The sequence below is a fragment of the Paroedura picta genome, chromosome 9 (assembly GCF_049243985.1).
Source record: "Paroedura picta isolate Pp20150507F chromosome 9, Ppicta_v3.0, whole genome shotgun sequence".
Classification (NCBI taxonomy): Eukaryota; Metazoa; Chordata; class Lepidosauria; order Squamata; family Gekkonidae; genus Paroedura; species Paroedura picta.
The window spans coordinates 34,479,633-34,505,951 of NC_135377.1; the positions used below are offsets into that span (position 1 = coordinate 34,479,633).

The window sequence follows — 26,319 nt, forward strand, 5'->3', positions numbered from 1 at the left end:
CTGCAGTCATTTATGGACACATTCTTAAAAGTTCAAGGACCTTCTGAAAGATACTGGATATTCTATCATCTTCTGGTATTTCAAGTAAAGACCTGCACATGTTCTTCTGAACCCGTTTTGTACTCTTTAAAAACATGCATTCTCCTTGAGCCAAGAGTGGGCAGAAGGTCACTTGGGAGTGATCAGTCACTCTCCAAGCAAGTAAAATGAGCTCTTTGTCTCTCTTCTGGTGCTATAGTAGTCCATGCCTTAACCTTCCTTGAAAGCTTCTACAGTAGCTTCTGTCATCTTTCCCTTTCATGCAAAGGAGAAAGAGGCACAGACACCTATGCCTTGGATGGGAAAATGAAACAAGGAAGGTACACTGTGTAAAAAACATCAAACACAAAAGCAGAAAACAACACAGTGTTGTTTTCTGCTTTTGTGTTGTATGGGAAAACGACAGTGTAGAAAATGGTCCTCTTGAGATCCCATCACTGTCCAGCGGGAATTCAAAAGCTCCATGGCTATCCTATGTCACAGCCTGAAGACATCCTTCACTTCTTTACTCCCCTGTATCCACTATTCACTCAGTATTGTCACACACACCCTAATTGTACGTGCATCTCTTGCGGGAGGTTTGGTACTCCATCAGTCTTTCTTGGACACTTGGGACACTTTCCCTTTGATGATAAAAGTACAGATACAATATCTGTACTGTTTTTTTTTCTCTCCTGTAAACCGCCCTGAGCCACAGGGGAGGGTGGTATATAAAAATAAACAAACAAACAAACAAAAACTAAGCATGGCATGGTATGGGTACAGAAAAATTTCTCTATGCCACAGAACTAAACAGAAAAACAAATATATGCCATCCTTCTATCCTTTTTCTAAATTTCTCCCTAACAGATGTCAAAATAAGGACAGTCACTTTCTCCTTGGTGGTACAAGACCACAGCAAAGTTGCATCACCCCAGTTTTCAGAGTTGGGACTTCTGTTGTCAAGTTGGAGTTCCAAGGTAAGGCTTCATACAATGTCCAACAAAAACTCAGCACTTCTTCATCGTGATCAGGGAATATCTAGGGGCTTTTTGCACGGCTTCAAAATCGCACAATGGTTGCCAATTGGAAACGCTATTGATTTGCCATAACGCACGACGTCGTAGACAATCTGCAACACTCCTGAAACCGATCAGCAAAAAGCGCTTCGTTGTAGCGCTTTCAGGGGAATCCCAAAAAGTGGATTCACCCTCCGGAAAGCGCTACACTCTTGCAAACAATCTGCAACACTAGCGATAAAGACCTGTGCGTTAACATTGTTGCGGTTTCTTCAAAGTCCCTCCTCCTGAGCCTGTCCTCCAAACTTCCGGCGAAGCGATCGCCATTTTTTTTTCTCCGAGCGAGCGGGGATAAACGCACCAGCGAGCCTCTTTCTGTTTAGAGGCTTCCCTGGCTTCAGTCCTTCACCTTTAGTCACTAAGCACAAACCACATAAAAGCCCGTTTGCTGAAATAAAGTCCCTTTATTTTTTACACATTAATTCAGCCGAAAATCGGGCCCGTGAGAGGGGGGGGGGATTTTTTTTTTATCACTTGAGGCAGCGTGGCAACGATCATACGATCAAACGACAGCTCACATTAGGCAGCTGGATGGGTCTCTCCGTTGCAACGAATCTACACAGATTCGTTACAATGGGTCTGTTTTTTTTTAAAAAAAACCTTTCTTAAAGGGAAAGGGGCTGTTTGGGAGCATGCTAACGGCTGCCCATTGACTGCTTGATGGCCAGGGGCGGGACGAGCTTGGAAATAGCGCTTCCTTTTCTGCCGAGACCGGAAGCTACAAAACGCAACTGGATTCCACTACAAAGGCAGGTATGCATAACGACGAATTCCACTATTTTAAATGGCGATTTTTCGTTCAGTGACCAATTTGCAACAAAGATCCCGGTGCGAAAAGCCCCCTACTCTCCTCTTGCCTGTCCTCTTGTGGATCATCCTTCTCTTCTTGTCCAAAGGAAAGGGATACTCTCTACTCTTCAGTCATTTAAACTCTGTATTCCAAAGTGTGACTCTCTAGCTGAGGTGTGAACTGGTATCTCATTGTCCTCTCTACCTTGTACTTGCTTTTGTTGGCACCAGATTACACAATGCTGGTGAAAAGTGTCAAGCCCAAACTGCTTTTCCCTGGTTTATTAATTAATCCAGAGAGATATTCATTGTTCCCTCACAACACTCCTGTAGTGTAGGCCCAATTACAGTGAAATTTAAGTGGACATTTTGGGGTCTATGACATTTATTCACAGCCAGCAGCAATACTTTTTCCAATCAATCTCTCTTACTTTATGCTTACATTCATGCACCCTTTCTCAGAAAGTGAAATATGCAGTCAACTCTCCCCCCTATGTTTATACATATTTAGTTTGTGGAGCAGGTTAAAATGGAGAAAATGGTTTTGGAAAGCAGCAAATAAAATATTTCCCCATTTGAGCACTGGACACCTGCTCTGAAACACTGTAATTTTTATACAAGTTATTAATGGAGGATAAGTCTATCAGTGCCTACTATCTAGGGTGACTGAGGGGAATCCCAGACCTCTGAATCCCAAACCCAGGAGGCAACATCATGGGAAGACCTTGGCCTCTATGTCCTGTTGTTGGTCCTCCTTAGGAACTAGTTGGTCAATGTGTGAGATAGGATGCTGGACTAGATGACCCATGTTCTTATTGTTTGTGACTGGCTTCACCTACCAAGTGCTGTTCTGCTACTACTTTTACCCACTGAAACAGTCTTCTGTGACTAGGAACTCCCAAAGCTCTTGAAAAAAAATTAAGTAGTTTCCACAACTATTAAGTCTGCCCTCCCTTGCCTTAAGATTCAGGAAATAATTTATTACTGCAAATGCAAACAGGCTTCCACTGAAGAGGGCGATACAGCTGAATTTCTGGAAGTTCTGCATTTTTTTGGAAAACCACTTCCTGCCCAAATCATTTACTAAATATTTTGTCTAGGTTCTCTAAAATGTACTGAAAACCAAAGTAGATGGAAGGCAATTAACCAATTTTAAACAGAAACAGTGCTTTTATTTGGGCTTGAAGAACTATATTTTTCTTCATCATAATCCCCATGAGAACGGCTTTCTCAGCTACAAATACCATTGTACTTTGCATTGTTTAAATGAAACCATCTTTCATGCTCTTCTCTTCAGATTCTAAAAGGGAGCCATTTCCAATCTGCCTGAGTTTTTTCTATAAGGCATGGTAGATACCTAATGAATTTATATGAAAACTGGTTAATTTATATAGCACTTTGAAGGTCATGCTCAGGTGGAATAAACTCATTACAAAGGAATGTAAAATGGCAGCCACCAAACTCATTATGTAAGAAAAATAGTACTATAACTTCATTTGAACATGTACTGCACTGAAGTAATAAGCTTAATCCTACAACATTTTGTAGTGGTTAAGAAGTATGATTAAACTGTCATACAAATACTAAGGAAAACTAGGTTCAAAACTTATGCAGTCTTGGGCCAATTCCTTTTCTCAGCCTGATTGACCTGACAGAATTATTGTAAATATAAAATTAAGAAGGGCAAAAATACAGACTGCCTGAAGCTCCGTGGCACAAGAGCCAATTAAAATGTGAAAGGCAAGGATAAATAGATCATTGTATAAATGGAACTATCCAGCTTTAGCTAGTAGAATTTTTAAGGTGCCGTAAAGTATTATTAATAAATCAGTTAGTTTGTGCAAGTAACAAGGCTTGACAAAGTTAACATTCTCCGTGTATCTTTACTGCCAGGCTCAGATTCCCAAGGGACAGAGCCCAGGCCTGCCATGCCCTCCACATTCTTTAATGGTGGATCATAGACAAAGGATCGGGGGGGGGGGCTGTGTCCATTGTTCTACTAAACTCCTCTGACTAAAATGCTGAGATCTGGTCCATCCTCCTTGGCTACCTTGCTTCCTGCCTTCTAGAGGATTTCCTGTGAACAGGGTTAGCCTGGGATTTGTTTAAAGCCCCATGAAAGGAGGTGTGGTCTTGCTGGCTGTGGGTAACAGAAATTATTAGATTCACAGCCCAAACCTGCACCCTTATCTCTCTGCTACTATAGAGGGCAATGTCTCTGGCCCGTGATGGCCTGAGAGGGAAGGGGACACCACTAGCTTCATTTGTGGGATTTAATGCATCCATAGCTTGGTGGCAGAGCCCCCCCTCCTCCCTGTTATGCATGACTAGTAATCAAGCCCGCTGTATGATTAATACAGCGGAAGCTAGGCACTTACTGTCGTCGGGGGCTCCGTCGGGCAGCAGGTCCTCCCCTGGGCGGCGGGCTTTCGGCAGCGGCGGCGGGCTGAGGCGGGGGGGCTGCCCCAGGCGGCAGTGTTTCTTCTGCGGCGTCCTGATGCGGCGTGGGCTGCCCTCGGCGGCGGTCTTTCGGCTGTGTCAGGCCGCCGGGCAGGGAGCCCCCAGCAGCCGCGCTCCGCACGACTGCCGGGGGCTCCCTTGGGCGGCGGCCTGAGGCGGCGAGAGGCACAAAGCACCTCTCACCGCATCAGGCCGGGAGCAACTGTGAGCCGCGCTGCGCGCAGCTCGCAGTTGCTGGGGCTGGGAATCAGAGGGACCAATCGGCAGGCGCAAAGCGCCTGCCGATTAGTCCCTCCAATTGTCTGTCCTGAGGAAGGGTCCAATCCGGACCCTTCCTCATCACGGACACATCCCGCCTTAGAGCCGCTTAACCATTTATTTAGCCCGGCGCCACGGGCGGTTTAAAGATAGGTGCAGCCATACTGGGGAGCATCCCATCTAAGCCTCCCTGTGCTTAGGCTAGTTGGCTCTTGTTGTGATTGCTCCAGCCATCAGAATGACCCGTGGCATCCACCCAAGAGCCATCAGTCCAGGTAAATTCAGGGACAGCTCTCTTGGCCTCAGATCCTTACTTTAATGCTGGCATTTGCCTAATGAAAGACAAAGTATCTCTAAACTATGCTTTTCCTAGTCTCTTGCACAATAACAAGATGCACTGTGCTTTTCACAATAAAATAAATAGTTCCCTCCACAAACATTATTTAGAGCATGCTGAACTTCTGAGATGGACAATGTTATCAATGATAAGTAATGTTTCAGGAATGTTACTTTGTGCTTAAAGTTTATTATTTTCTTTTTGCCCTTTTCAAATTTCCCTTAGCAGCAGTGTGCTTATGTAGCAATGTGAATGGATAAACCAGAAATCCACTTTCAATGTGGATAAACCAGAAATGTCTTATGTATATTCAGTTTTACTAATAAGTCCATACCTGAAGAAATGGCTTAATATGAGCTAACAAAGTATTAAATAAAAATTGGAATGAGAGAAAATATAATGAGAATGAGCAACAAAGGTTGTGGAATGCAAGGTATTCAGCAGGATAGTGAACATTTAAAATATTTGAATCTGATTATAAACATAATTATTTGACACAACAAAGTTCCATATGGTTAACAACTTGCCTGAATGCTTTTAAGGCCCAACTGTGCAATACAATTAAATTTGTTGAATAATTATAAACTGTGCTTAATACTAGGAAGCTCTCATTTCTCTGTATATCACCTCTATTCTAGGTTTAGGTGTAGTAAGCCTCTAAATCCCCTTTAATGTAGATTTGATGAGCTTGGACTTTGGGTACAATTCTCTGGAGTAATTTTGCTCCTATACTATTATTTTAAGTACACAATATTAAAGCTACCTTTTGAAATTGTTTTCACCATTGCTGCTCTCTCACATTGATCTTCCCACTGCATTACAATGACTGTGATACTAAGTCTATGTGACATTAGAGGTATTCAGGAATCCTGTAGAATGTAGATCACATATCAGCCCAGTGCAATAAAATATAAAAAGTCTTCTCCAATAGAAGAAAAATAATTGCCTTCATGCTTATGAGTAAATATGAAAACTCACGCACTTACAATGCAGTGGCTTTCCTTAGGAAGAGAAAACAATAGGAAAATTAAGTACCACCTCCAATTAGCTTTTGTGTAACCATAGTCTTCCTAATAAAAATGGATAATTCATATCTCTATATTAGAGATTCTGATTTTTTTTGTAGTAGGTTTGGACTCTTTATAAAGGTAAAGGTATCCCCTGTGCAAGCACCGAGTCATGTCTGACCCTTGGGGTGACGTCCTCTAGCATTTTCATGGCAGACTCAATACGGGGTGGTTTGCCAGTGCCTTCCCCAGTCATTACCGTTTACCCCCCAGCAAGCAAGCTGGGTACTCATTTTACCGACCTCGGAAGGATGGAAGGCTGAGTCAACCTTGAGCCGGCTTTATAGATACAGATATATAGATTCTTAGGAAATTCAGAAAGATTTCACTGTACACACAGAAAAAAGCAAAAAGAAAAAGAGATTACACTAAATACTGTGATAATGCCTCCAGCACTACTCTGTTAGGGAACTATAATTTATATGACAGAAAAAGCACATGATTCTAAACTTTCTGTTACCTGCCTGAAAATGGTACAATTTAAACTTCACTGATTACATCTAAAATTCATCAGAAGGCTCACCCATAAAGTATTTTAATATAATAAGGATGCCTTAGGATTTGTTTTCCTCTGAATTTTACTTCTAAAGCAGTGGGTTCCTCTTCCATATCATTGACTCCTGCGAGCAAATGCACAGAAACTGTGGGCTGATGTCAGTGTATAAGGTTAATGTTACAGAAGAGAATAGAACAATTCAAAATGGGATAGTCAGAGGAGTTTTGGGTTGGCTTGGATGTACTCACATAAGAATGTCGCTAGTATTTAATTTCATTCCCGCTTTTAATCTACCTGTTGTTTTAACAAAGCTCAAAAACTATTTAAGGTACACATCTGTTGGGAAAGCTGATTTTATGTTTTGCAAGTGATTTCCTTTTATGTAGCAATTACGGAATCAACTGGCAACAACCTAACGTATTTTATGGCTTTAGGTAATACAGTATACACTGCACCTGCTCTATTAAAGAACATTACTTTTACACAAATACAAGTGGAGAGCATGTAAAAGTCTCCCCACACCCATTGCCATCTAGCTTGATTCCCTGGGAGCCCTGGTGTATGGGAACTACTCCCAGCTTGGAGGGGCTGCCAAACTCCACCACTAGGCCTACAGCGGCTGCCAGGCTCCATTGCCACCACGGCCAGACTTGGAATGGTTCCACTACCACTGTGGCTGCTATTGGGTTCCACCACTACAACCAACTGATAGAGGCTAAGAAGCAATTCAAGGTAACATGAAACCTGGCCACATGTCTACAAGGTTCTTTATCTGATCAAGATTCATGAGAATCTGAAAATAGCAGTCAACAGATTAAAACAGTTATGAATTTCAACAATAGCTAACCAATCTTCTTTGGATAAAATCTTTTGTAGACTCCATGTGAATTTTTCATACCCTCCCTTTAAGTTCTTCATTAGGTTCATTAACTTCATTGTCATACAGAAGAACAATAATTTGGAGTCTTCTGTTAGCAGACAAGCCTGGAAATTATATAGTACAGTTGTGTGTCCAAAAATGCTTTCAGAATGCCAGATGACGAATCGGATAACACCGAAAATCTTCATATTGTAGTTCTATTCTACTTGAAATCTAATTATTACCCAAATTGGAGGTATTTGAATTTAGTTGGGGAAATTAGTTTAGAAAGAGGTGGTAACAACAGGATCTCTACCTATGTATACTAGGATATTTCTTTAAGAAACTCTAAATAAACCAGTAAAAAGTAAAGTGGAAAGTTGTTTTTATTTAAAAGGATTTAAAGTGCAAGCACACAAAAGCAAGGGGTAAAAAAGGATAGCATTGGTGGGGAGAGGTAATATTTACCTATCATGACATGAAAAGTTTCAAATAAACAACAAAACAATCAGTGTTTCATGGGAAGAGGAAACAGGTCTGCACGGAGGTCAGGGTGTGAGGAGGCACAGAACACACAGAAAGAATAGTATTGGGTAGTCTAATTTGTGGGGAAAATGTAGCCTCAGGCTATAGATCAGTGGTCTGCAACCTTCTTCAGGCTGCGGACCGGTGGTGGTGGGGAGGGCAATTGCCCGGCTGCGCATGCCATGCATGCATGCAGCAGGGTCACGCATGTGCGTTTGTGCCATGCACACTGCAAACACGCATGCATGGGAGTGCCGTGCATGCGCTGGAATGCTGCTCATGCCTCAAATGCGCATGTGCAACCCGGCCGTGCATGCGTGCATGCACGGGTGTTCCACGAATGCACGTTTGCATCGCGCATGGCGCACACACACATGCACGGCCCGGCGTGGCCCTGTGGGGAGAGGGAGCCGCGTCCTGGTGCCAGGGCCTTCTCTGCCCTGGCACCAAGCCGCGGCCCGCTGGTTGGGGACCACCGCGATAGATGACACGATAGCCCCTAAAACAATGTGTTGATGAAATTGTCTGTATTTCACAAAGAATCTAGGAATAATGTGATGGGTTGACCAGAGTGGGAACAATGATCAGAGTGAACTCATGCATTCCCAGGTGGTATACAATACCTGTGACTGCTGTGCTAGAGAAGAACTAAAGATGTTAATGGTTCTTGATGACCACTTGATTGATGAACAGGAAAGTACTAAGGTGGGGTGAGTTATTAGCAATACCTAGCTGAGTTCCATGTGAGGGGAAGGAGAGACTGAAACTGATGGGATTTGTACCACCTTTCTTGGAGAGCCTATTGTCCCAAGGTCTGCTGTTTGGGAACGGACGATGTACTTTTGTGCTTAAGATGCAATTGTCATATATTCCAATGCCGTTTCTTGCCAGATAGTACACTGCAAATTAATACTTGGGATGTTAGGGAAGGGCGATCACATTATCTATGAACTACCCCTCAAAATAAGGAGGAGTTGGATTACTAATGTAATATGGTGTGTGTTGTAGTAATTAAACTAGGATCAGGGAAACTCAGTTTATAACACCCATTTAACCATAGAAGTTTGCTCGGTGACTTTGGGCCATCACACATTCTCAGTTTGACCTACCTCAGAAATTCTTGTGAGGATACAATGAAAGCATGGAAATTGTAGGACTATGCAAGCCACTTTAGGTCCTCACCCAGAGAAAGGAAGGATACAAATGAAGTACAATCAATAACAAATAGAAAGATAACTTTAAGATAACTTACTGTATTGTGGCAAATGAATCCCTGAGGCCACTATTATTGAGATGAGACACATATTTCAGACAGCTTCATTAAAATGAAACCCACAAACAACTTGACCACACCATGCAACAACTGTTCAAACAAAGGAACATGCTATCAACAATATGTGTTTCAATAACTAATCAGATAACTCTGGTTCTGATGTGTGCAATCTCACATAAAATCTATCACTGTATTAAATTATTCACAATTATTCAAAATATGAACTTTTTGGCTCTGTACAAATGTGCATTCCATCTTTGAAGGATCCTACTAGCTTGGGGCTAAGTAAGCCGATTACAATGTCACACAAACCTATAATTGATCAAGTAACAATGAAAAGAAAAATATTTTAAGAAATGAGTGGACGGGTCATTTCACTAAGAAATACTCCCATGAAAATACTAATCTACTTCTGTGAAACTGAGTTCATAATGAACCAGAGCACCTGCTTCCTTAATTAAAACAACAGACTAATTCCTGTAATCATTACATTTGTCAGTACTATTAATCAATTCACCCCTTACATCAATGTTTGTATTTCTTTTTTCTACCTACAGGAAAATTCTTCTTATCTAATACAATGGTCTTGTCATTGTTTGCCCATGGCAAATATCTACTCTATTTATCAGGTTTTCATGTAACTGGATTCATGAAGTCTCTCCTTTCAGTACATTCTTAATCAACTGACATTTGTTCAGTGGAACCAAAACACAAACATTTTGTAAAATGTATTATAGCCTTAAAGCTAAGTTTCTACTGCACGCTACACTGAAATACTATGATATGGCATCCCATAAAAATTTCAGGACATGTTGAAATAACAGGAAAGGTTTTTTGAGAAAAAAACCTAAATTCTGGGGAAAACTGAAATATATGCAATACATGAAGCCTAATATTTTTTACCAATTGAACAATATGGAATGTACTAACAAAACTTAAGTTTTCATTTTAAATTCCAATCATTCAGTTGAAAAGCTACTTATCTGCTATTTGTAACCGTTAACTCTGAAGTGGACATCAGCAAAATGTCTCATCTCATGCAAGAAGGTGAGTATAAAACACATAATATTGTCAGAATGTGTATGTGGCATAATATCAGAGGTGAGCATGGTTTTCCATGGTAAATTTGCAGTAGATACTGGGATATACACACACAATCATTCCCCAAGAACTAAAAGTCACAGGATTCTAAGCCCATAAGAAATCCAAGTGACTAATGATCTTTGTTCGGCAAATTAGCTGTAAATCCATTATGAATGGTCATATCACAACCATTAATGGCACAAATTTGACAGTAATTTTATCCTAATGATTATACAAGGTGCAAGTTGATTAAAAAGGTGGTATACGCAAACAAAATTAAAGTGTTTTAAAGTGCTCCATATTGGAGACAAAATCAGATTCAAGGTTGTGTTCATTACCTTTAAAACCCTAAACGGTCTAGGTCCATCATACCTGCAGGACAGCCTCTTTCTCTACATCCCCCAGAGAATTCTGAGAACTAGGAAGCAAAATTTGCTCACCATCCCTGGTTCCAAGGAGATTAAATTGGCCTCAATCAAAGCCAGGGTGTTTTCGGGGAAACACACTTCTGGTTCCACAGGGATTGCAAGAAGGAATTATTCCACCAGGCTGACCGTTGAGGCCTAAAAACAACATAAGAAATGTGCTGGCCTCCCAATCAAAAGGAAAAAGACATATAAAATCCCAAATTATACCCAGCTAAGGTAATCCACCCCAAGTCCCCAGAGATAGGGCAGCAAATAAAAATAACAAATAAATAAACCTGGAAAGCACACACCGGCCCTCTGCAAGGCCTTTGCAGACCTTTGGGAAGCGCTCCCTCTCCCCCCCCCCCTCATCTGGATGGCTTCCCAAATACCTTGATATTTATATTGGGATCAAGATTGCATGTCCCAAGAAGAAAACAAAATTTCTTAAATTTGGTGTGAAAGATGTTCAGTTACAGAGAAACCTCTATAGCACTGACTTCCATACAAAGCCCATTTCTGAAACACCCATTTATCCATGGAGCTGCAATTGGCACAAAACCATATGATACAATCTACAACTGCTAACTCTGACTTTAAAGAAAATGGTCAACCACCTATCAGCTTTGTTTAGTGGTTAGGAACACCAACTTCTAATCTGGTGAGCTGGGTTTGATTCCCTGCTCCTCCTCCGCATGCAGCCAGCTGGGTGACCTTGGGCTCGCCACAGCACTGATAACGTTATTCTGTCCAAGCCTCACCTACCCCACAGGGTGTCTGTTGTGGGGAGAGGAAAGGGAAGGCGATTGTAGGCCTCTTTGAGACTCCTTTGAGAAAAGTGGCATTTAAGAACCAACTCTTCTGCTGCTGCTGCTTCTCCTATCTATTTCTTTACTTCATTTATACCTCACCTTTCTCTATAATGAGGGTCAAAGTAACTAACATTGTTCTCCTCTCCTCCATTTTGTTCTCACAATAACCCTGCTAGGTAGATTACGCTGAGAGGGTATGCGTGGCCCAAGGTCACCCAAGAAGCTTACACCGCAGAGAGAATTCAAAACTGGGGGCATTTCCGCACATCATTAAAAATAGTGTTATGCCAGCAGAATGGCATAACACTAAATATAATCACACCTCCCGGCCTCTCCTCACCATTTTCCTGTCTCGCTCTTCTCTACTCCCATTGTGCTTTTCTCGCTCCACATGACTGCTTGAAATGGTGGAAGAGAGCAACATGGTCTATACGCGACACTCTTCTGCCTGTCAATCAAGCCAGGCAGCCAATCCCCTTTTCCATGCTTTAAAAGACCTGCGATTCCTCCTGATGGATTGCCACCCTGACTCTCCCCAGAAGCTGTGACGAGATGGCTCAAGCAGAGTCGTCTGAAGCTCAGTCCTTCAAAGGCGGAGGTCCTGTGGCTGGGTAAGAAGGGCCCATGTGAGGAAGCGCGCCTGCCCACACTGGATGGTGTGCAGCTCTCTATGGCTCATTCTGCCAGGAACCTGGGCATGATCCTGGATGCTTCCCTCACAATGGAAGCCCAGATCGCAAAGGTAGCATGACTGGCATTTTACCATCTCTGCCAAGCCAAGCTACTAGCACCTGGCCACCTAGCCACAGTGATCCATGCAACGGTCACTTCTGGACTGGATTTCTGTAACTTGCTCTACGCAGGCCTGTCCTTAGCTTTGACCCAGAAATTACAACTGGTCCAAAACACAGTGGCCAGGATCCTCACAACAACACCGTGGAGATCCCACACCCGGCCCATTCTCCATTAACTGCAATAGTTGCCAGTTGAATTCTGGATCAGGTTAAAGGTTCTGGTAATTACCTTCAAGGCCATACACGATCAGGGCCCAGTGTACATGAGGGACCGCCTCCCTTCCTATGCCCCCCAAAGGGCTCTACGCTCCACCGCCACCAACCAGCTAATGGTCCCTGGCCCTAAAGAAGTCCGTCTGGCCTCGACCAGGGCCAGAGCCTTCTCTGTCCTGGCCCCCACCTGGTGGAATGAGCTCCCAGAGGCGATCAGGACCCTGACGGCACTAATAGAGTTCTGCAGGGCCTGCAAAAGGGAGCTTTTCTGCCAGGCATTTGGCTGAGGCCAGGCACAACCGGCAACATCTGCAGGATCCCTGCCGCCCTCGCCCCCAGAAATCCATCAAGGCATTATGCTCCTGGGCTTGTTTGTATTATTATTGTTTAATGTTGTACTGTTACCCTGTTATTATCAGTTAGTAATATTAATTGTTATAGTTATTTATATGTACAGTTTCTTGTACAGTTCTCAGTTCTAGGTGAACCACCCTGAGCCTTCGGGGAGAGCAGTGTATAAATGTGAATGAATAAATATATAAATTAGAGAAGCATACTTTTTAGCATAAGAGATTAAACTGCTATTACACTAAATACAATACTGGCACAAAAAAAGAGCAACTACGCAGAACCCTCCCTCTGTCTTTATATATAACGTTGCTTATAACTTGAATACATGAAGCTGCCTTATACCAATTCAGTCTGTTGGGCCAACAAGGTCAGTACTGCTTGCTGTATCTGCAGCTCTCCAGCGTCTCAGACAGAGGTTTTTACATCACCTGTTACCCAATTCTTTTAATTGGAGCCAGTTTGGTGTAGTGGTTAGGAGTGCAGACTTCTAATCTTGCATGCCAGGTTCGAATCTGCGCTCCCCCACATGCAACCAGCTGGGTGACCTTGGGCTCGCCACGGCACTGATAAAACTGTTCTGACCGGGCAGTGATATCAGGGCTCTCTCAGCCTCACCCACCTCACAGGGTGTCTGTTGTGGGGAGAGGAATGGGAAGGCGACTGTAAACCGCCTTGAGCCTCCTTCGGGTAGGGAAAAGCAGCTTATAAGAACCAACTCTTCTTCTTCTGGAAAAGCCAGGGCTTGAACCTTCTTCATACAAAGCAAATGCTCAACACTGAACCATAACCATGGGAGAAATAAGTAATTGCATGGTTGCTGTTTTGGGCAATGGTCACATATTCAGCAAATACCCAATTCTGTCCTAAAACAACAACATTAAGCACACTTCTTAGAACCAAGTGCCACTCAACTCAGTGGGACTTGTTTCTAAAGCAAACTTGCACAGGATTAGGTGGCAACTTTTTTTCAAAGTTCTGATGATTTCCTGGTAGAACAGGGCTTTCTTTCCTCAAACACCAATAAATCATTCACTCATGAATATCATTTGCTTCTGGCATCAAAGCAGAATAGTAAAGAAAATGATCTGTATTTTGTTACCATGTAGTTTGGTGATTTTCCAAAGTCAGTGATGAGATAAATACTACTCATATCTGTGTATGGCATTAGGGAAGAAGTGTTTTATGCTCATGAAACTGGGCTGCACAGATCCCCAACGCAGTGGTGACTATTTCAGCAAGCATCAATTCAACACCACAAGTACTTTCCTCTCCGGAAATACCTAGGGCTTTTTTGCAGTTGGTGACTACTAGATTAGATTTTAGTCCCAGAACATATGGGTACTACTGTTTTTGTTTTTGTTTTTGTTTTTTAAGGAAAGCACATCCCTCCAAGAGCATTAGTCTTGATTGGAATTTATCAGTCACTAAAATGATGTGAAATTCGACAGTGGGCTATAAAACAATGCAAGTATATTATTATAACAGAGTGAAATTTTGTTAGTATCAGATTTGAAAGCTGTTTGATCATTTGATGGACCTGTTATAAAATACTGTATGTTTCTGAAGCATTTAATATGCAACCTTCTACATATTATGGGGGCCATTCACATTCAATACTACTTACAGTCTTTACAGCTACCAAAAAATCTAACAGAATAGTAAATACTTCCACCATAACCTTTAGGCCTGTGTCACTCTTTGTTCTCCCTGGTATACGAGTGAGATGAATAAAACTGGAACTGAATGGTGTAATTAGTAGAGACATCTTCAGCCAGGTAAAAATCAGTGGGCAAGAAAGTTTTTATTCAATGGAAAGCACAAACTTCCCACATGTTCTTCAACAGACTACCTTATCACATTTTTATGCTCAGTTTATCATTCTGCCAACTGATACCTGAAGAGGAAGCTAAAACAATCTAATAATTAAACACAAATTACTGGTTTATGCTGTCAAATAGTAGTTCCTAACATATTTATGGTTTTCCAGTCTTCCTGTAACAAACCACAACACATATGAACAGAAAGACCAAGCAACTATGAATCCATTTGCCAGATTATCAAGTGAAATCATATTGCTGGTTCTTTGGTGATCAGATACTTGTACCCACATATGAAGCACCACCTTTGGAGCTGGGACAGCTGTGCACTGTATCCCAACAAGGTCCTTGTCCTCTCCAGGCTCAACCCTCAAATCTCCAGGAGTTGGCCACCCTACTACCAGCAGTGGCTGTAAACGTACTTGCAAGCCATGCTGAGGCTAGGACTTTATCACCAGCTTTTTAGGTTTATCACTGGTAACATCTTGCTAATTTTAAGAGTTGCGATACAAAATAGCCAAGGAGTAGAAGCTCAGAAACTACAAGTATACACCAGCACTAATTTACTGTTAAATTTCATGTTATATTACCCCTGAGCTAAACTTCAAAGCAGGTCTTCTGTGGTTCTGACTAGTCAATCTCTCAAATCAAAGTTCATGAATGCAATTGTAAAAATAATCCTAAACAGTAAGAATCAGAAAATGCATAATGTAAAATCCAGGTCTCTCTTTCCTTTGACAGAAGAAACACTTCAATTCAACTCATAAGAATACATTATAAAAGGTCATGTTGGAAAAGTTTCTAAGGGCGAGTGAACACACCATACCTTTATTTCATGCCCTTGAGAGATGTCACCTGTCTTATGTTACATTTTGGTATACCTCCCCTAAACAGTTCAGCCACTGCTTTTTTTTTTTTTTTTTTGGCCAATTTAATCCCAATTATCTCTAAGATTAAACCTTGAACCTTGTCCCCCACTTTTTATCTCTGAACCTACAGGTAAATCAAATCACAACTCACGCTATGACAATAATAGTCTAAATGTCTGATACTTTTTTGCACTGTCTCTAATCTTTTGTAATCCTGATCTATTGCACTGCTTATTAGATATACTGAGCTGTTTGACTGTCCTGTATTGTTTTAATGCTGTGCATAATCCCCCTTTGGTCTCAATGAGTAAGGCAGGTTAGGGAGAGAGGTAGGGTATAAATGAACTAAACAAATAATAACAGATTCCTGAAGGAACAGTGTTTTATAATTCCTGTCAGGAATTAAATTCTCCAACAATTGTTTTCATGGAAGCAATTAAGCTAACTACAGTAAACAATGAAAACACAATAAGTAGAAATAAAATGAGGCAAACACACATATGTATTTATTCAAGAGCGATCTGGCAACCGACAACACCACAACCATTTAGCCCTGTAGGCACAATGAAGATTGACTTAGAACAAAAAAACACGTTTTCCCTCCAAGGAGGTACCCAGAAAGGCAGCTTGCTTTTCCTTTTCTCCCCAATTCAGTGTCCTCACCCGCCCCGCCCCCTCAATCTTGCCATTTGATGGAAACAAGTCAGTGACTCTCAATGACTGGGAAATAAAGAGCAGAGTTCCAACCAATGTGCTCAAAAATGCCATTTTTAAACTCTATACTCTAAAATGCAAGTCTGGCAGGAAAAGAAATTAAGATTTCACCGTGTAATCCTGAACTCATTTTTAAAAGGCATGCATTACTCTCATTATCAGACCCTCAGTACTGTCTGAACACTTTGACCTCATATTGATCATGAAGCAGTTATGACACCCAGCTGTCAAGCAGAGACAATAAGAATAAGAGAGGTTTTTCCACAGAACAGCATAAAATTTAAATATCTGATTTTAGCACACTGAGGGATGCCCAGGAAACATCTCCTCACACCACAAGACACTTTATGCTGCCTTGAACTAAAACCCAGAAGTCTACCTTCAAAGTCCAAGAGAACTGGCAGACATAGAGAACTGTCAATCAGGCACAAGAAACCAAAAAGGAGAACCAGTCCTTACTCCAGGCCCTTCTATTCCCTGGGAGCACACAATATTCATAACAAGAGCACACTTTGTATCAGATGCAATGAGTTTTATATTTGAATACACCCATATTCACAACTTTAATCCAAATAAGAACCTAGCATGTCCTTGCTCTAAGCATGAAAGACGACACTGTTTTCATGGGAAACATGCAGTGACTTTTCTGGTTCTATTATTTCTTACAGCTAAGCCTGTGCTCCACACACTGGTTAGTCAAAGGGGGAGGGGTCCCTAGAGATCCTCCCGTTTTTGGATCTCCAAGGCTAAAGCAACGCCAGCTGCTAAAGGCGCTCCCTACTGGGGGATTAAACTGTAGGGAGCTGTGACAAAACCCAGCCTCAGTCCGCTGGAGAATCCCCTGGACCCTCTGGGGTGGGAGTGTCTCTGTCCCCCTTCCTCTTCTGCAGCTGCTCTCCAGGAGATGGGGGCTTTCCCACAACAGACAAAGTAAAGGTGACAGGTTGCCAGCAGCCTTCCCCCTGCCAGCGATAACCTGTGCCCAGGGGCCCATGGCCATGCCTAAGCGGCAAGAGAGGCAGACCCTCGGCTCCCGGAGAGCACTGTGCCCATGCCGCGGAGGTTGTGCGAGGCAGCGAGGGAGGCACAACTGCAGAAGAGTTGACAATGCCCAAGGGGTGCCAGGGGGCAAGGGGCAGGAGCAGGGCTCCGGCGTGTGGCAGATCATCGGGGGGCGGGAGGGGGACTTGGCAGCGGGGCACTCCGCAAAGGGCACCGACTCACCAACTGCAGCGTGCAGAGAAAGATCAGAGTGCAGCGGCCGGTGCAGCAGCCCATGGTGGAAGCGCCGCGTTGCCTTCTGCCTTGGCCGCCTCGCTCAAGCAGCCGCCCGCCGCATCCGGACAGACCCCGTTGCCGGCCGGCCGCCCCCTCGCCTCGTGCGCTCGCCGACCAGCCCTTCCCTTCCTTTCCCTTTGTTAGAGGGTCCCCGGCCCCGGCGAACGAAGGCGACGCGGAGGGCAGGCGGGACGCCGTGCGATGCCTCCACCGCCCACCCGCCTGCGCCCCTGGGCTCGGGGAGGGCTCGGGCGGAGGGTGGGCGTGGGGCCGGGAGGGGCGGGGCGGCCGGCGCGCGTGTCTCGCCGAGAAGAACCTATGAATGGGACTTATGAATGGTGAAGAGCGGGCTGGGGGGAGTCGGCATTGTCGGGGGGGGGGGGGGGGACGAGAGAGGGGAGCTGTGAGTGGCTGCGCGGGGACAGCGGCGAGTGGGGGGGGGGGAGGCTGGGAATGGCAGGCAGGTGCCCAGGCGCGGGAGGGACCGCAAGGCGCGGAGGCAGCGCCCCGGGCGGGCGGGCGGGGGCAGCTGGCGAACGCAGCGATTCCTACTCCAGGGTGGGGCCAGGCGGGGCTATTGTTGGAGGCTGAGAGGGCGCGAAGGCAGCCGCGGTGGGGCGGGCCGGAAAGGCTTCTGGAGTCGAGGGGCGATTGGGCTGAACTCCGGGGCGGCGCGTGGCTGTGGGGGCAGAGGCGCCAGAGCGGAGCTGGCCCCGAGCAGCGGCTGCATTGGGCACCTGCGTGCGGTCCCGGCAGGCGCTGGCGCGAAGGCTCCTGGGGAAGATAGGGGAGGGGGGCGGCCGTGTATCTCCGGTGTCCCAGGCGAAGTTGGGGTCCCTTTCAGCCCAGCCAAGTTTCAGTCAAGGCATAAGCTTTGTATCTGACGAAGTGGCCGTGCACACAAAAACTTATTATACCCTATATAAAACTTGGTTCCTCTGAAAGGTGCCCCGGGACTCCCAACTTTCGGCGGAGGTAGGGAGCGCAATAGGGCGAGTGGACACAGCAGGAGAGGAGGGGCTCCATTCCGTGCCTGGAAGTGCGCTTGGGGGGCGGATATGAAGAGCTGATATACCCCAATTTCACAACCTAAAGGAGTTGCAAGCGGTTTACCATCACCTTTCCTTCCCCCACAACACGCCCTGCGAGGTAGGTGGTCCCGAGAGAGCTCTGACAGAACTGTTTTGAACTGGAGAACAAAATCCGGCTCTCCGATTGGAGGCGACAGCTCTTAACCACTGCACCAAGCTGCAAACAAGAACTTGTGGGTTGGAGTACTGTGCTAAAGAATGCCTTTTGCAACCCAATCTGATACATGCTTAACTCAGAAGTAAGGGCCCCCTGTTAGTCTGGGATACAACAGTGTTTTAGCAGTGTATATTTATTTAGAAGATATATATTTAGAAGATATATATCTATGATTAGGAGACCTACTGGAGGCAGCTTACAATGTACAATATATCTATGATTAGGAGACCTACTGGAGGCAGCTTACAATGTACAATACAATCATAAAAACAGCATAAAATTGTAATTAAAATATACAAACCATGAAAACCTAGCCTTAGAATTAAAACTGTGTATATCAGTGGTCCCCAACCTTTTTATCACCGGGGACCAGTCAACGCTTGACAATTTTAATGAGGCCCGGGGGGAGGGGGTAGTCTTTTGTCGAGGGACACCACTGCCGCCTGAGCCCCTGCTCCACTTGCTTTCCCACCGGCGCCCCTGACTTCAGTGTGCAGTGCCATGCCAAGGGGGAGCCCCAGCCATGGTGGCCGCCAGAGAGCACCAAAGGTGAGCCAGCGGCAGAGTGGCAGGGCAGCCCCCGAGGCAGCAGCCGGGGAGGAGGATGAGGAGGAGCCGCGGCCCGGTACCAACTGATCCACGGTTCGGTCACAGTTCCCGGACCGGGGGTTGGGGACCACTGGTGTATATGATGTTTAGCAACCTAGAAACTGTCCTCAGGCTAGGAGCTGACTACATAATTTGAAACCACTCTATTAAAGCATGGGTATATAGAGATGTTTGGGCCTGACACTTGAAAGACAAGCAGGCAGGTGCAAGGTGAGCTTCCAGCCTGTCTCTGGCTGCCATGTACCTGCAGGGGCAGATTGGTACTGAGATCAGGGCTATTATCTAAATTAACTGGAACTGGAGGTAAGCAGTGTAGTGGCCCAGTTTCTCAGGATGACATAAACAAAAGAAAATTCTGAAGAGCTCCAGGAAAATTGAGTAAGTGGACAATTTTATGGCACATGCAGGTTCAATGCAGGTAAATATGCAATGCACACTGGAAGGGGGGGGAATCCCAACTCCCAAGTATGTGATTATGAGGCTCAACTTGCTGAGACTGAGAGGGAAGGAAACCTTGGAGTCGGTATGACTAGCTCAATGATAATACTGGGAGATTTCCAGGCTCTGCCTAGAAGGAAGTTGGCAACCCTAGCCAAAAAGAAAAGTAGTTGTGAGCCAGAAGGAGGATGAAAGGTAGGCTCATCATGGTCAAGGGCCTGCCTGGCCAGCCCTGCCCAATTTCTTGACTGTGACTAATTGAATGAGATGGACCCACCCAGCCACAGCAAGGAACACACCCAACTTGTCTTGCCATGCCCAGCTAGGAGGGGGCCTAGGGATGCCAGCCTCCAGGTGGGATCCGGGGATCTCCCAGAGGTACAGTTAACTACAGAAATCTGTTCCTCTGGAAAAAATGGATACTTTGGAAGGAAGACTCTATGGCAATGTACCCTACTGAGGTCCCTGTCCTCCCCAGGTTCCATCAAACTCCAGGAGTTTCCTAATCTGGAGCAGGCAACCTTCCCCTCCCTCATCGGTGGCCAGGGAGAACATGGCACCCCCAGAACGGCCCAGTCTGGCCTTGCTCTGCTTGGAGAAGAATAGGCCTCCCTGGCCTCCCCACCCTCTCCAGCTTGGCCTAGAACCTCCTGCTCAGGGCTGCACGAGTAGGCTCCCCTCCATTATTGGGGGGATAGGCTAGGGTGGAATGGGGCTGTTTTCCAGGGCTATTTTTCACCCCAATCCACCCCTGCCTGCCTCTCATCTGCATAGAAGGCAAAGCTTGTGAGGAGGATTTTATCTGGTGGGCTGTACAATCTGGGAGGAAGTGGGCGTTTGAGTGCTGTGGCCCCAGACAATTTAGGGCCTTAAAGGCAAGCACAATCCCTTTTAATCATGTCTGGCAATTGGCTATCCAGTGCAGCCTTCTCAGTACAGAGTGATAACATTCCTGCATCACATAATGAGAGTGGTCTAGTACTTCCATTTTGGATACACTAAAATTTGCAGACAGCATTTTTCTAATTATATAAATACAGATTTTATAGACCCAAGATGAGTTGAATTTGATTATTTTAATATGGCTAGGCATTCCTCTTTTTCTCATTTACTGCAAACCAAAGAGGAAGAAAAATGCAGCTCATGTAATGTGATAGATACATGCCAGTAAGACACTTCCCCAAAAAGAGCAAAACCTCCAAACTAATCAGACAACAAATGGGAATTCCAATGAAAAAAACTGATGACCAGAGGCTGGTTTATTCTAGGACAAGAGTGGCCAGCTGGTGTTAGTATTGCTCTACATCACGGGTTTTTTTTTTTGGGGGGGGGGGTTACATTTTAAATATAATTCCTTCTTTTAAGGAGGTTGTACTAGCATATGCGGTCCTCTCCTGTATATTGTTCTCAACCTGTCTGTTGATGAGGCTGAAAAACAGTGGCTAGTCTGTGGACAAGAAAGTTTATGGCCAAACCAGAATTTGAATACAAATCTCCCTGGCACAAGTCCAACACTTTCTTCCCTAGAATATGTTAGTTCACAATCACAGAACAGTCTAACTGGCCCTGGAAGCTATCAGCAATTGGCTGAGATAACATTACCCATTCCTTGTCATACATCCTTGGGGAAAGGTTTTTCTACTATCTCAGGTGAAGAAATTATTTGTGAGTTGATCGAAGGCCAACTTTCTATAATTGCTTCTTGACCTCAGAAACAATAAGGGGAATTCTCTGCAACTGCCAGTAAATGCAAGAGTGCCTGGGGTGGTGTTTGCTATCATTCCCTTGTGCTAAATCAGCCACAATGAAATGGGCATCTCTGGGATTATTTGGTCATGTTTTCCACTGGTGGAAACCTGTCTAGTGACAGACAGATGTGTACTGGGCCCTCAACTCTAATATATTGATTCTTCTGTATTTCTGTAGAATTCAGGGCAGAGGTAGGCAGCCCTGGCAAACATGCCAACAATGGCACACAATCACAACCCATGCGTTTTGTTTGCATTCGTTTGGCACTTGGGCCAGAAAAGGGTTGCCAATCCATTATTTGGAGGGTTGTGGTTCTAGTCCCATTCTGTTGTTCTCTGGTTTCCCATTGTATAAGATAGATGTCGCAATATTCTTTCTCTCCTAGTCATTGTTTCTGAACTAATTATTCTGTGGTTATTCCCATCTGGATGCTCTGGACTGGTGCTCAGATTCTTTGCTCCTTTTCTGCAGCCAATTAGGAGAGGGGAGTGAGATGGGAAGTTGGGATTTTTTCCATGGCAACGCCTTTGTGCTGTCACAAGCAGAGGGATTAATTCAGTCACAGGTTTCCGTGTTCAGTTATGAAAAGACCCCCAGGGAGAAAGATTTAACCCAATGAATAATTTAATTTGGCAAAGGTGAAATGAATCGGAACGCTGCCAAGTTGAATGCCTACAAGAAAGGACAAGAGGGAACAACCTCTTTTACTTCTCTTGAGGGTCTGAGCCACCATCCTTTCAGATAACTATTAGGAGCTTTTCCAATGCATACAAGCAATTTTGGATCACGACTTGCAAGTTTTACTAGATTGGAGAGGATTCAGGGGTTGCAGCATCTGTGTATCAACCTGTTTTGGGGTTAGCAAGTTTTGGGATCACCACCAAAGGAAATATGTTTTGAGGGTAAGTAATGATACAGTGTATAATAATTGGAAAGGGGAAATCTTTATAAACGAAATGCTACTGCGTCCTTTCCCTATCATGGGGGTAAGGAAGACTCTTTTTCAGCAAGAGGAAGGGGGAAGCTCCTGATTCTCCTTCCCCATTATAAATGGCCTGCAAATGAGCAGATAAATATAATATACCTAACCTATACAAGTCAAAATGACCAGTCTATTGTACTTGGGTCACATCATGAGAAGACAAGACTCACTGAAAAAAATAATGTTAGAATCATAGAATCGTAGAATAATGGAAGGGACCTCATCTAGTCCAACCCACTGCACTATGCAGGACACTCACATCCCAATCGCTCATCTACTGTAACTTGCCACCCCCTTGAGCCTTCACAGAATCAGCCTCTCCGTCAGATGGCTATCTAGCCTCTGTTTAAAAATTTCCAAAGATGGAGAACCCACCACCTCCCAGGGAAGCCTGTTCCACTGAAAAAATGCTCTAACTGTCAGGAACTTCTTCCGGATGTTTAGATGGAATTTCTTTTGAATTAATTTCATCCCATTCATTATGTCCCTGCGGGGCAAGAGAGAACAATTCTGCTCCATATCTCTATATGGCACCCTTATAAATACTTGAAGATGGTTATCAGATCCCCTCTCAGTTGTCTCCTCTCCAGGCTAAACAGACCAAGCTCCCCCAACCTTTCTTCATACGTCTTGGTCTCCAAGCCCCTCACCATCTTTGTTGCCCTCCTCTGGACACGTTCTAGTCTGTCAACATCCCTCGTCAATTGGGGCGACCAAAACTGAACACAGTACTCCAAGTGAGGCCGAACCAGAGCAGAGTAAAGCGGTACCATCACCTCCTGTTTGATACAGCCCAAAATCCCAGTTGCCTTTTTAGCCACTGAGTCACACTGCTGACTCATGTTTGGTGTATGATCTACTAAGACTCCTAGATCCTTTTCACACATGCTACTGCCACGACAAGTCTCCTCCATCTTATATTGGTGTATCTGGTTTTCCCTACCTAAAGGCAGAACTTTACATTTGTCCCTGTTGAACTTCATTTTGTGTTGTTGAAGTCAGCAGGAAAAGAGAAAAGTCCAGCATGAAATGGATTGACTCAGTAAAGGAATCCATAATCTGCAGTATGCAAAACGGCCTGTTAATGATAGGATGTTTTGGAGCAGTGGTCCCCAACCTCGGGCTGCGCCCGCGGGCCGCACCCCCACATCAGGCCGCGCCCACGCATCGGGCCGCGCCCACGAGCCGTGCCCCTGCATCGGGCCACGCCCCGCGAGCCGCGCCCGCACATCGGGCCGCGCCCTCACGGGCACGGCACGGCCCCGATTCCCTCTCCCCGCCCTCCCGCAGTAACAAGCTTCCCGGGCCGCAAGCTTGTGGCCTGGGAAGTTTTTTACTGCGGGGGGGGGCGGGGAGAGGGAGCCGTGGCCCGGCACCATGGCCTTCGCGGCCCGGCACCGGGCCGCGGCCCGCAGGTTGGGGACCACTGTTTTGGAGGACATTAATTCATAGGGTCACCATCAGTTGAAAATGACCTGATGGCACATAACACACACACAGGTTGGCCTTCCATTCTTTTTCATATAGAAAGATAAACTTGTACATATGATTCTGTCTTAATAACTAGAAGCAGCTCTCTGGAGACACAGAAAAAGAAAGGTGTTTCTCACAGTAGTTAGCCAAGATCCTTTTAGAGATTCCAGTGACCGAACCTGGGCACTCTGTATCCAAGCAGATGTACAGACCTTTAAGGACTCTACAGTCTGTCCTGTAGAGTTGCTGCCAGCTCTGGATTGGGAAATACCTGGTAAATTTGTGGATGGAGCTAGGGGGGGTGGGGTTGGGAAGATGAGATACCTCAGCAGGGCACAGTGCCATAGAGTCCACCTTACAAAACAACCATTTGCTCCAGAAGAACTGACCTTGTTAGTCCTGAGATTCAGACCAGGTGATCTCCAGGCCCCACATGGAGGTTAAAAACCTTACAAATGCAGTAAACGTCCTGAACTGCTGGGTTTTTTCAGGATTGCATTCTGCTGTGCATGGAACCTGCTGTTACCATGAAATCTTGGGTACACAAAGTAGTTATGTGTAGAATTATATTGACTAGATAGGAAAACATTGTTCAGTCAGAGTACTTCAGCAGTGGAAATGCCTGCCTACGGACACCTCACTGGCAGTCTTTAAGCAGCAGTTGAGTATATACTTTTCCTGGATGCTTTAGGCTGATCTCACATTGGGCAGATTGCCTGTGTGGCCCCTTCCCACTCTATGATTCTATACAAAAACATCCAAGGTATTAATCTCAAGGTATATACAAAACCATCCAGATATTAATCTGAGCAATTTTTTTGGCGCAGGGAGCTATTATCACCCCATCCTTATGCAGTCTCCCTTCATGCGAAGTAATCACATTGCAAATCCCTTAAATGGAAGCCCCAAAACTCATTTTCTAAACAGTGAATATGCAGAAGAGTTTGTGCCTTTCACTTATTAGCCAACCAGGCACAAAAAATTCAGTGAAATGGCAATTTTTATTTGTGCAGCATTTGGATATTATGGTTTTTTGTATTATATCACTATGTTGTGGGGAAGATTGATATGTGACAGACAAATATACCCGTCTTTGCTTTTCCTAAATAAAATTAATGTGTTCAGAAGCATCTACAAATCATCATTAGGAATGGAAGTTAGTGTAATTATGTATACATAAGATAATTTCACTTCTACTCTGTCTAATCCTTGAAAATGAGATTTGCATAAAGTAATTTAAAATAGATGGGGCAAACCAGTATATAATTATGTGTCACTTCGAAATAAACACATTTTCAGCATTCAGTTTCTGTAACAAGTAAAACAAAGATATTGTGTGTGTGTGTGTGTGTGTGTGTGTGTGTGTGTGTGTGTGTGTGTATAAAATCTCCTTGAGAAAGCTGCCTGCTTTTCAAGAAATTTTCTTGTTCCCAGAACAGGCAGTCTGAAGGGCTTAATGCATATATCAGCCTGATGCTATACACATTACAATCAAAGGGAACTTTAATGGTACAAGATTTATGGGACTATATCCACTAATGTATCTGAACTGTTTGGAGTTTAGGAGACAACTTTGAATGTTTTCATTTATATATCTTTTAGGGGAAGGTGATATACAAATATAATAAACTAACAGAAAGCCTGTTGTATGAAAAATGCAACAGGCGCTAGCCCCCCCCTCCCCGGACAGCCCTGTCTAGGCCTGGGGTGGGGGGAGAACTGGCGGGGGAATGCCTCCCTCCATCCCCCAGGACTACTGGCCCAGGCCTTTCCTCCCTCCCTTCCAGCTCCCACAGGCTGGCACTTTTTCCACATGGAAGAAGTTGGAGGGGGATGTGGCCAGGAGCAGGACAGCCTATCTGATTGGCCATTTGTTGGCCAGACAGGTAGGCAATGAGTCCCAACTCCTCCCACCACCTCAGTCAGGCTTTTTTGTTACAGATAAATAAAATTATAATGAGAAAAGCGCCTCTAATAGGGTAGGAAAAACCTGAGGTGTATTTTATTTGTTTGTTTGCTTGTTTTCAAAGAGCACCTCACTCTGCCAACACAAACAGGCTGCTGTTCGCTGTCCCAAGAGATGTATGTTTGGCCTAGACCAGGGCCAGGGCCTTCTTGGTCCTGGCCCCTACCTGATGGACTGAACTGGAAGATCTGTGGGCCCTACAGGAGCTTCTGCGGTTCAAAAGGGGCTGCAAAATGGAGCTCTTACGCCAGAAATATTCTACTCCTCTTTCCTGAATATTCAGTTTTTATTGAAATAAAACAAAATGTTCATAGCTGGCCACAGTAATCTATCAAATAAACTGAATTAAATAAAA

The 26,319-nt window shown here is 44.6% G+C and overlaps 1 protein-coding gene across 3 annotated transcripts in view; it reads right to left on the reverse strand.

Moving 5' to 3' along the window:
* The window catches only part of NKAIN3 (sodium/potassium transporting ATPase interacting 3), a 223,112-nt gene extending 205,240 nt beyond the window's left edge, over positions 1 to 17,872 (reverse strand). Inside the window, exon 1 of one of the 3 annotated variants that reach the window (XM_077352311.1) lies at positions 17,446 to 17,872. In XM_077352311.1, the coding sequence (XP_077208426.1) occupies positions 17,446 to 17,499 (54 nt within the window). In that variant the 5' untranslated portion in view covers positions 17,500 to 17,872. The remainder of the gene's footprint in view (positions 1 to 17,445) is intronic. The other 2 variants (XM_077352309.1, XM_077352310.1) reach the window with 2 other exon arrangements.
* Between the last annotated feature and the right edge of the window lie 8,447 nt (positions 17,873 to 26,319).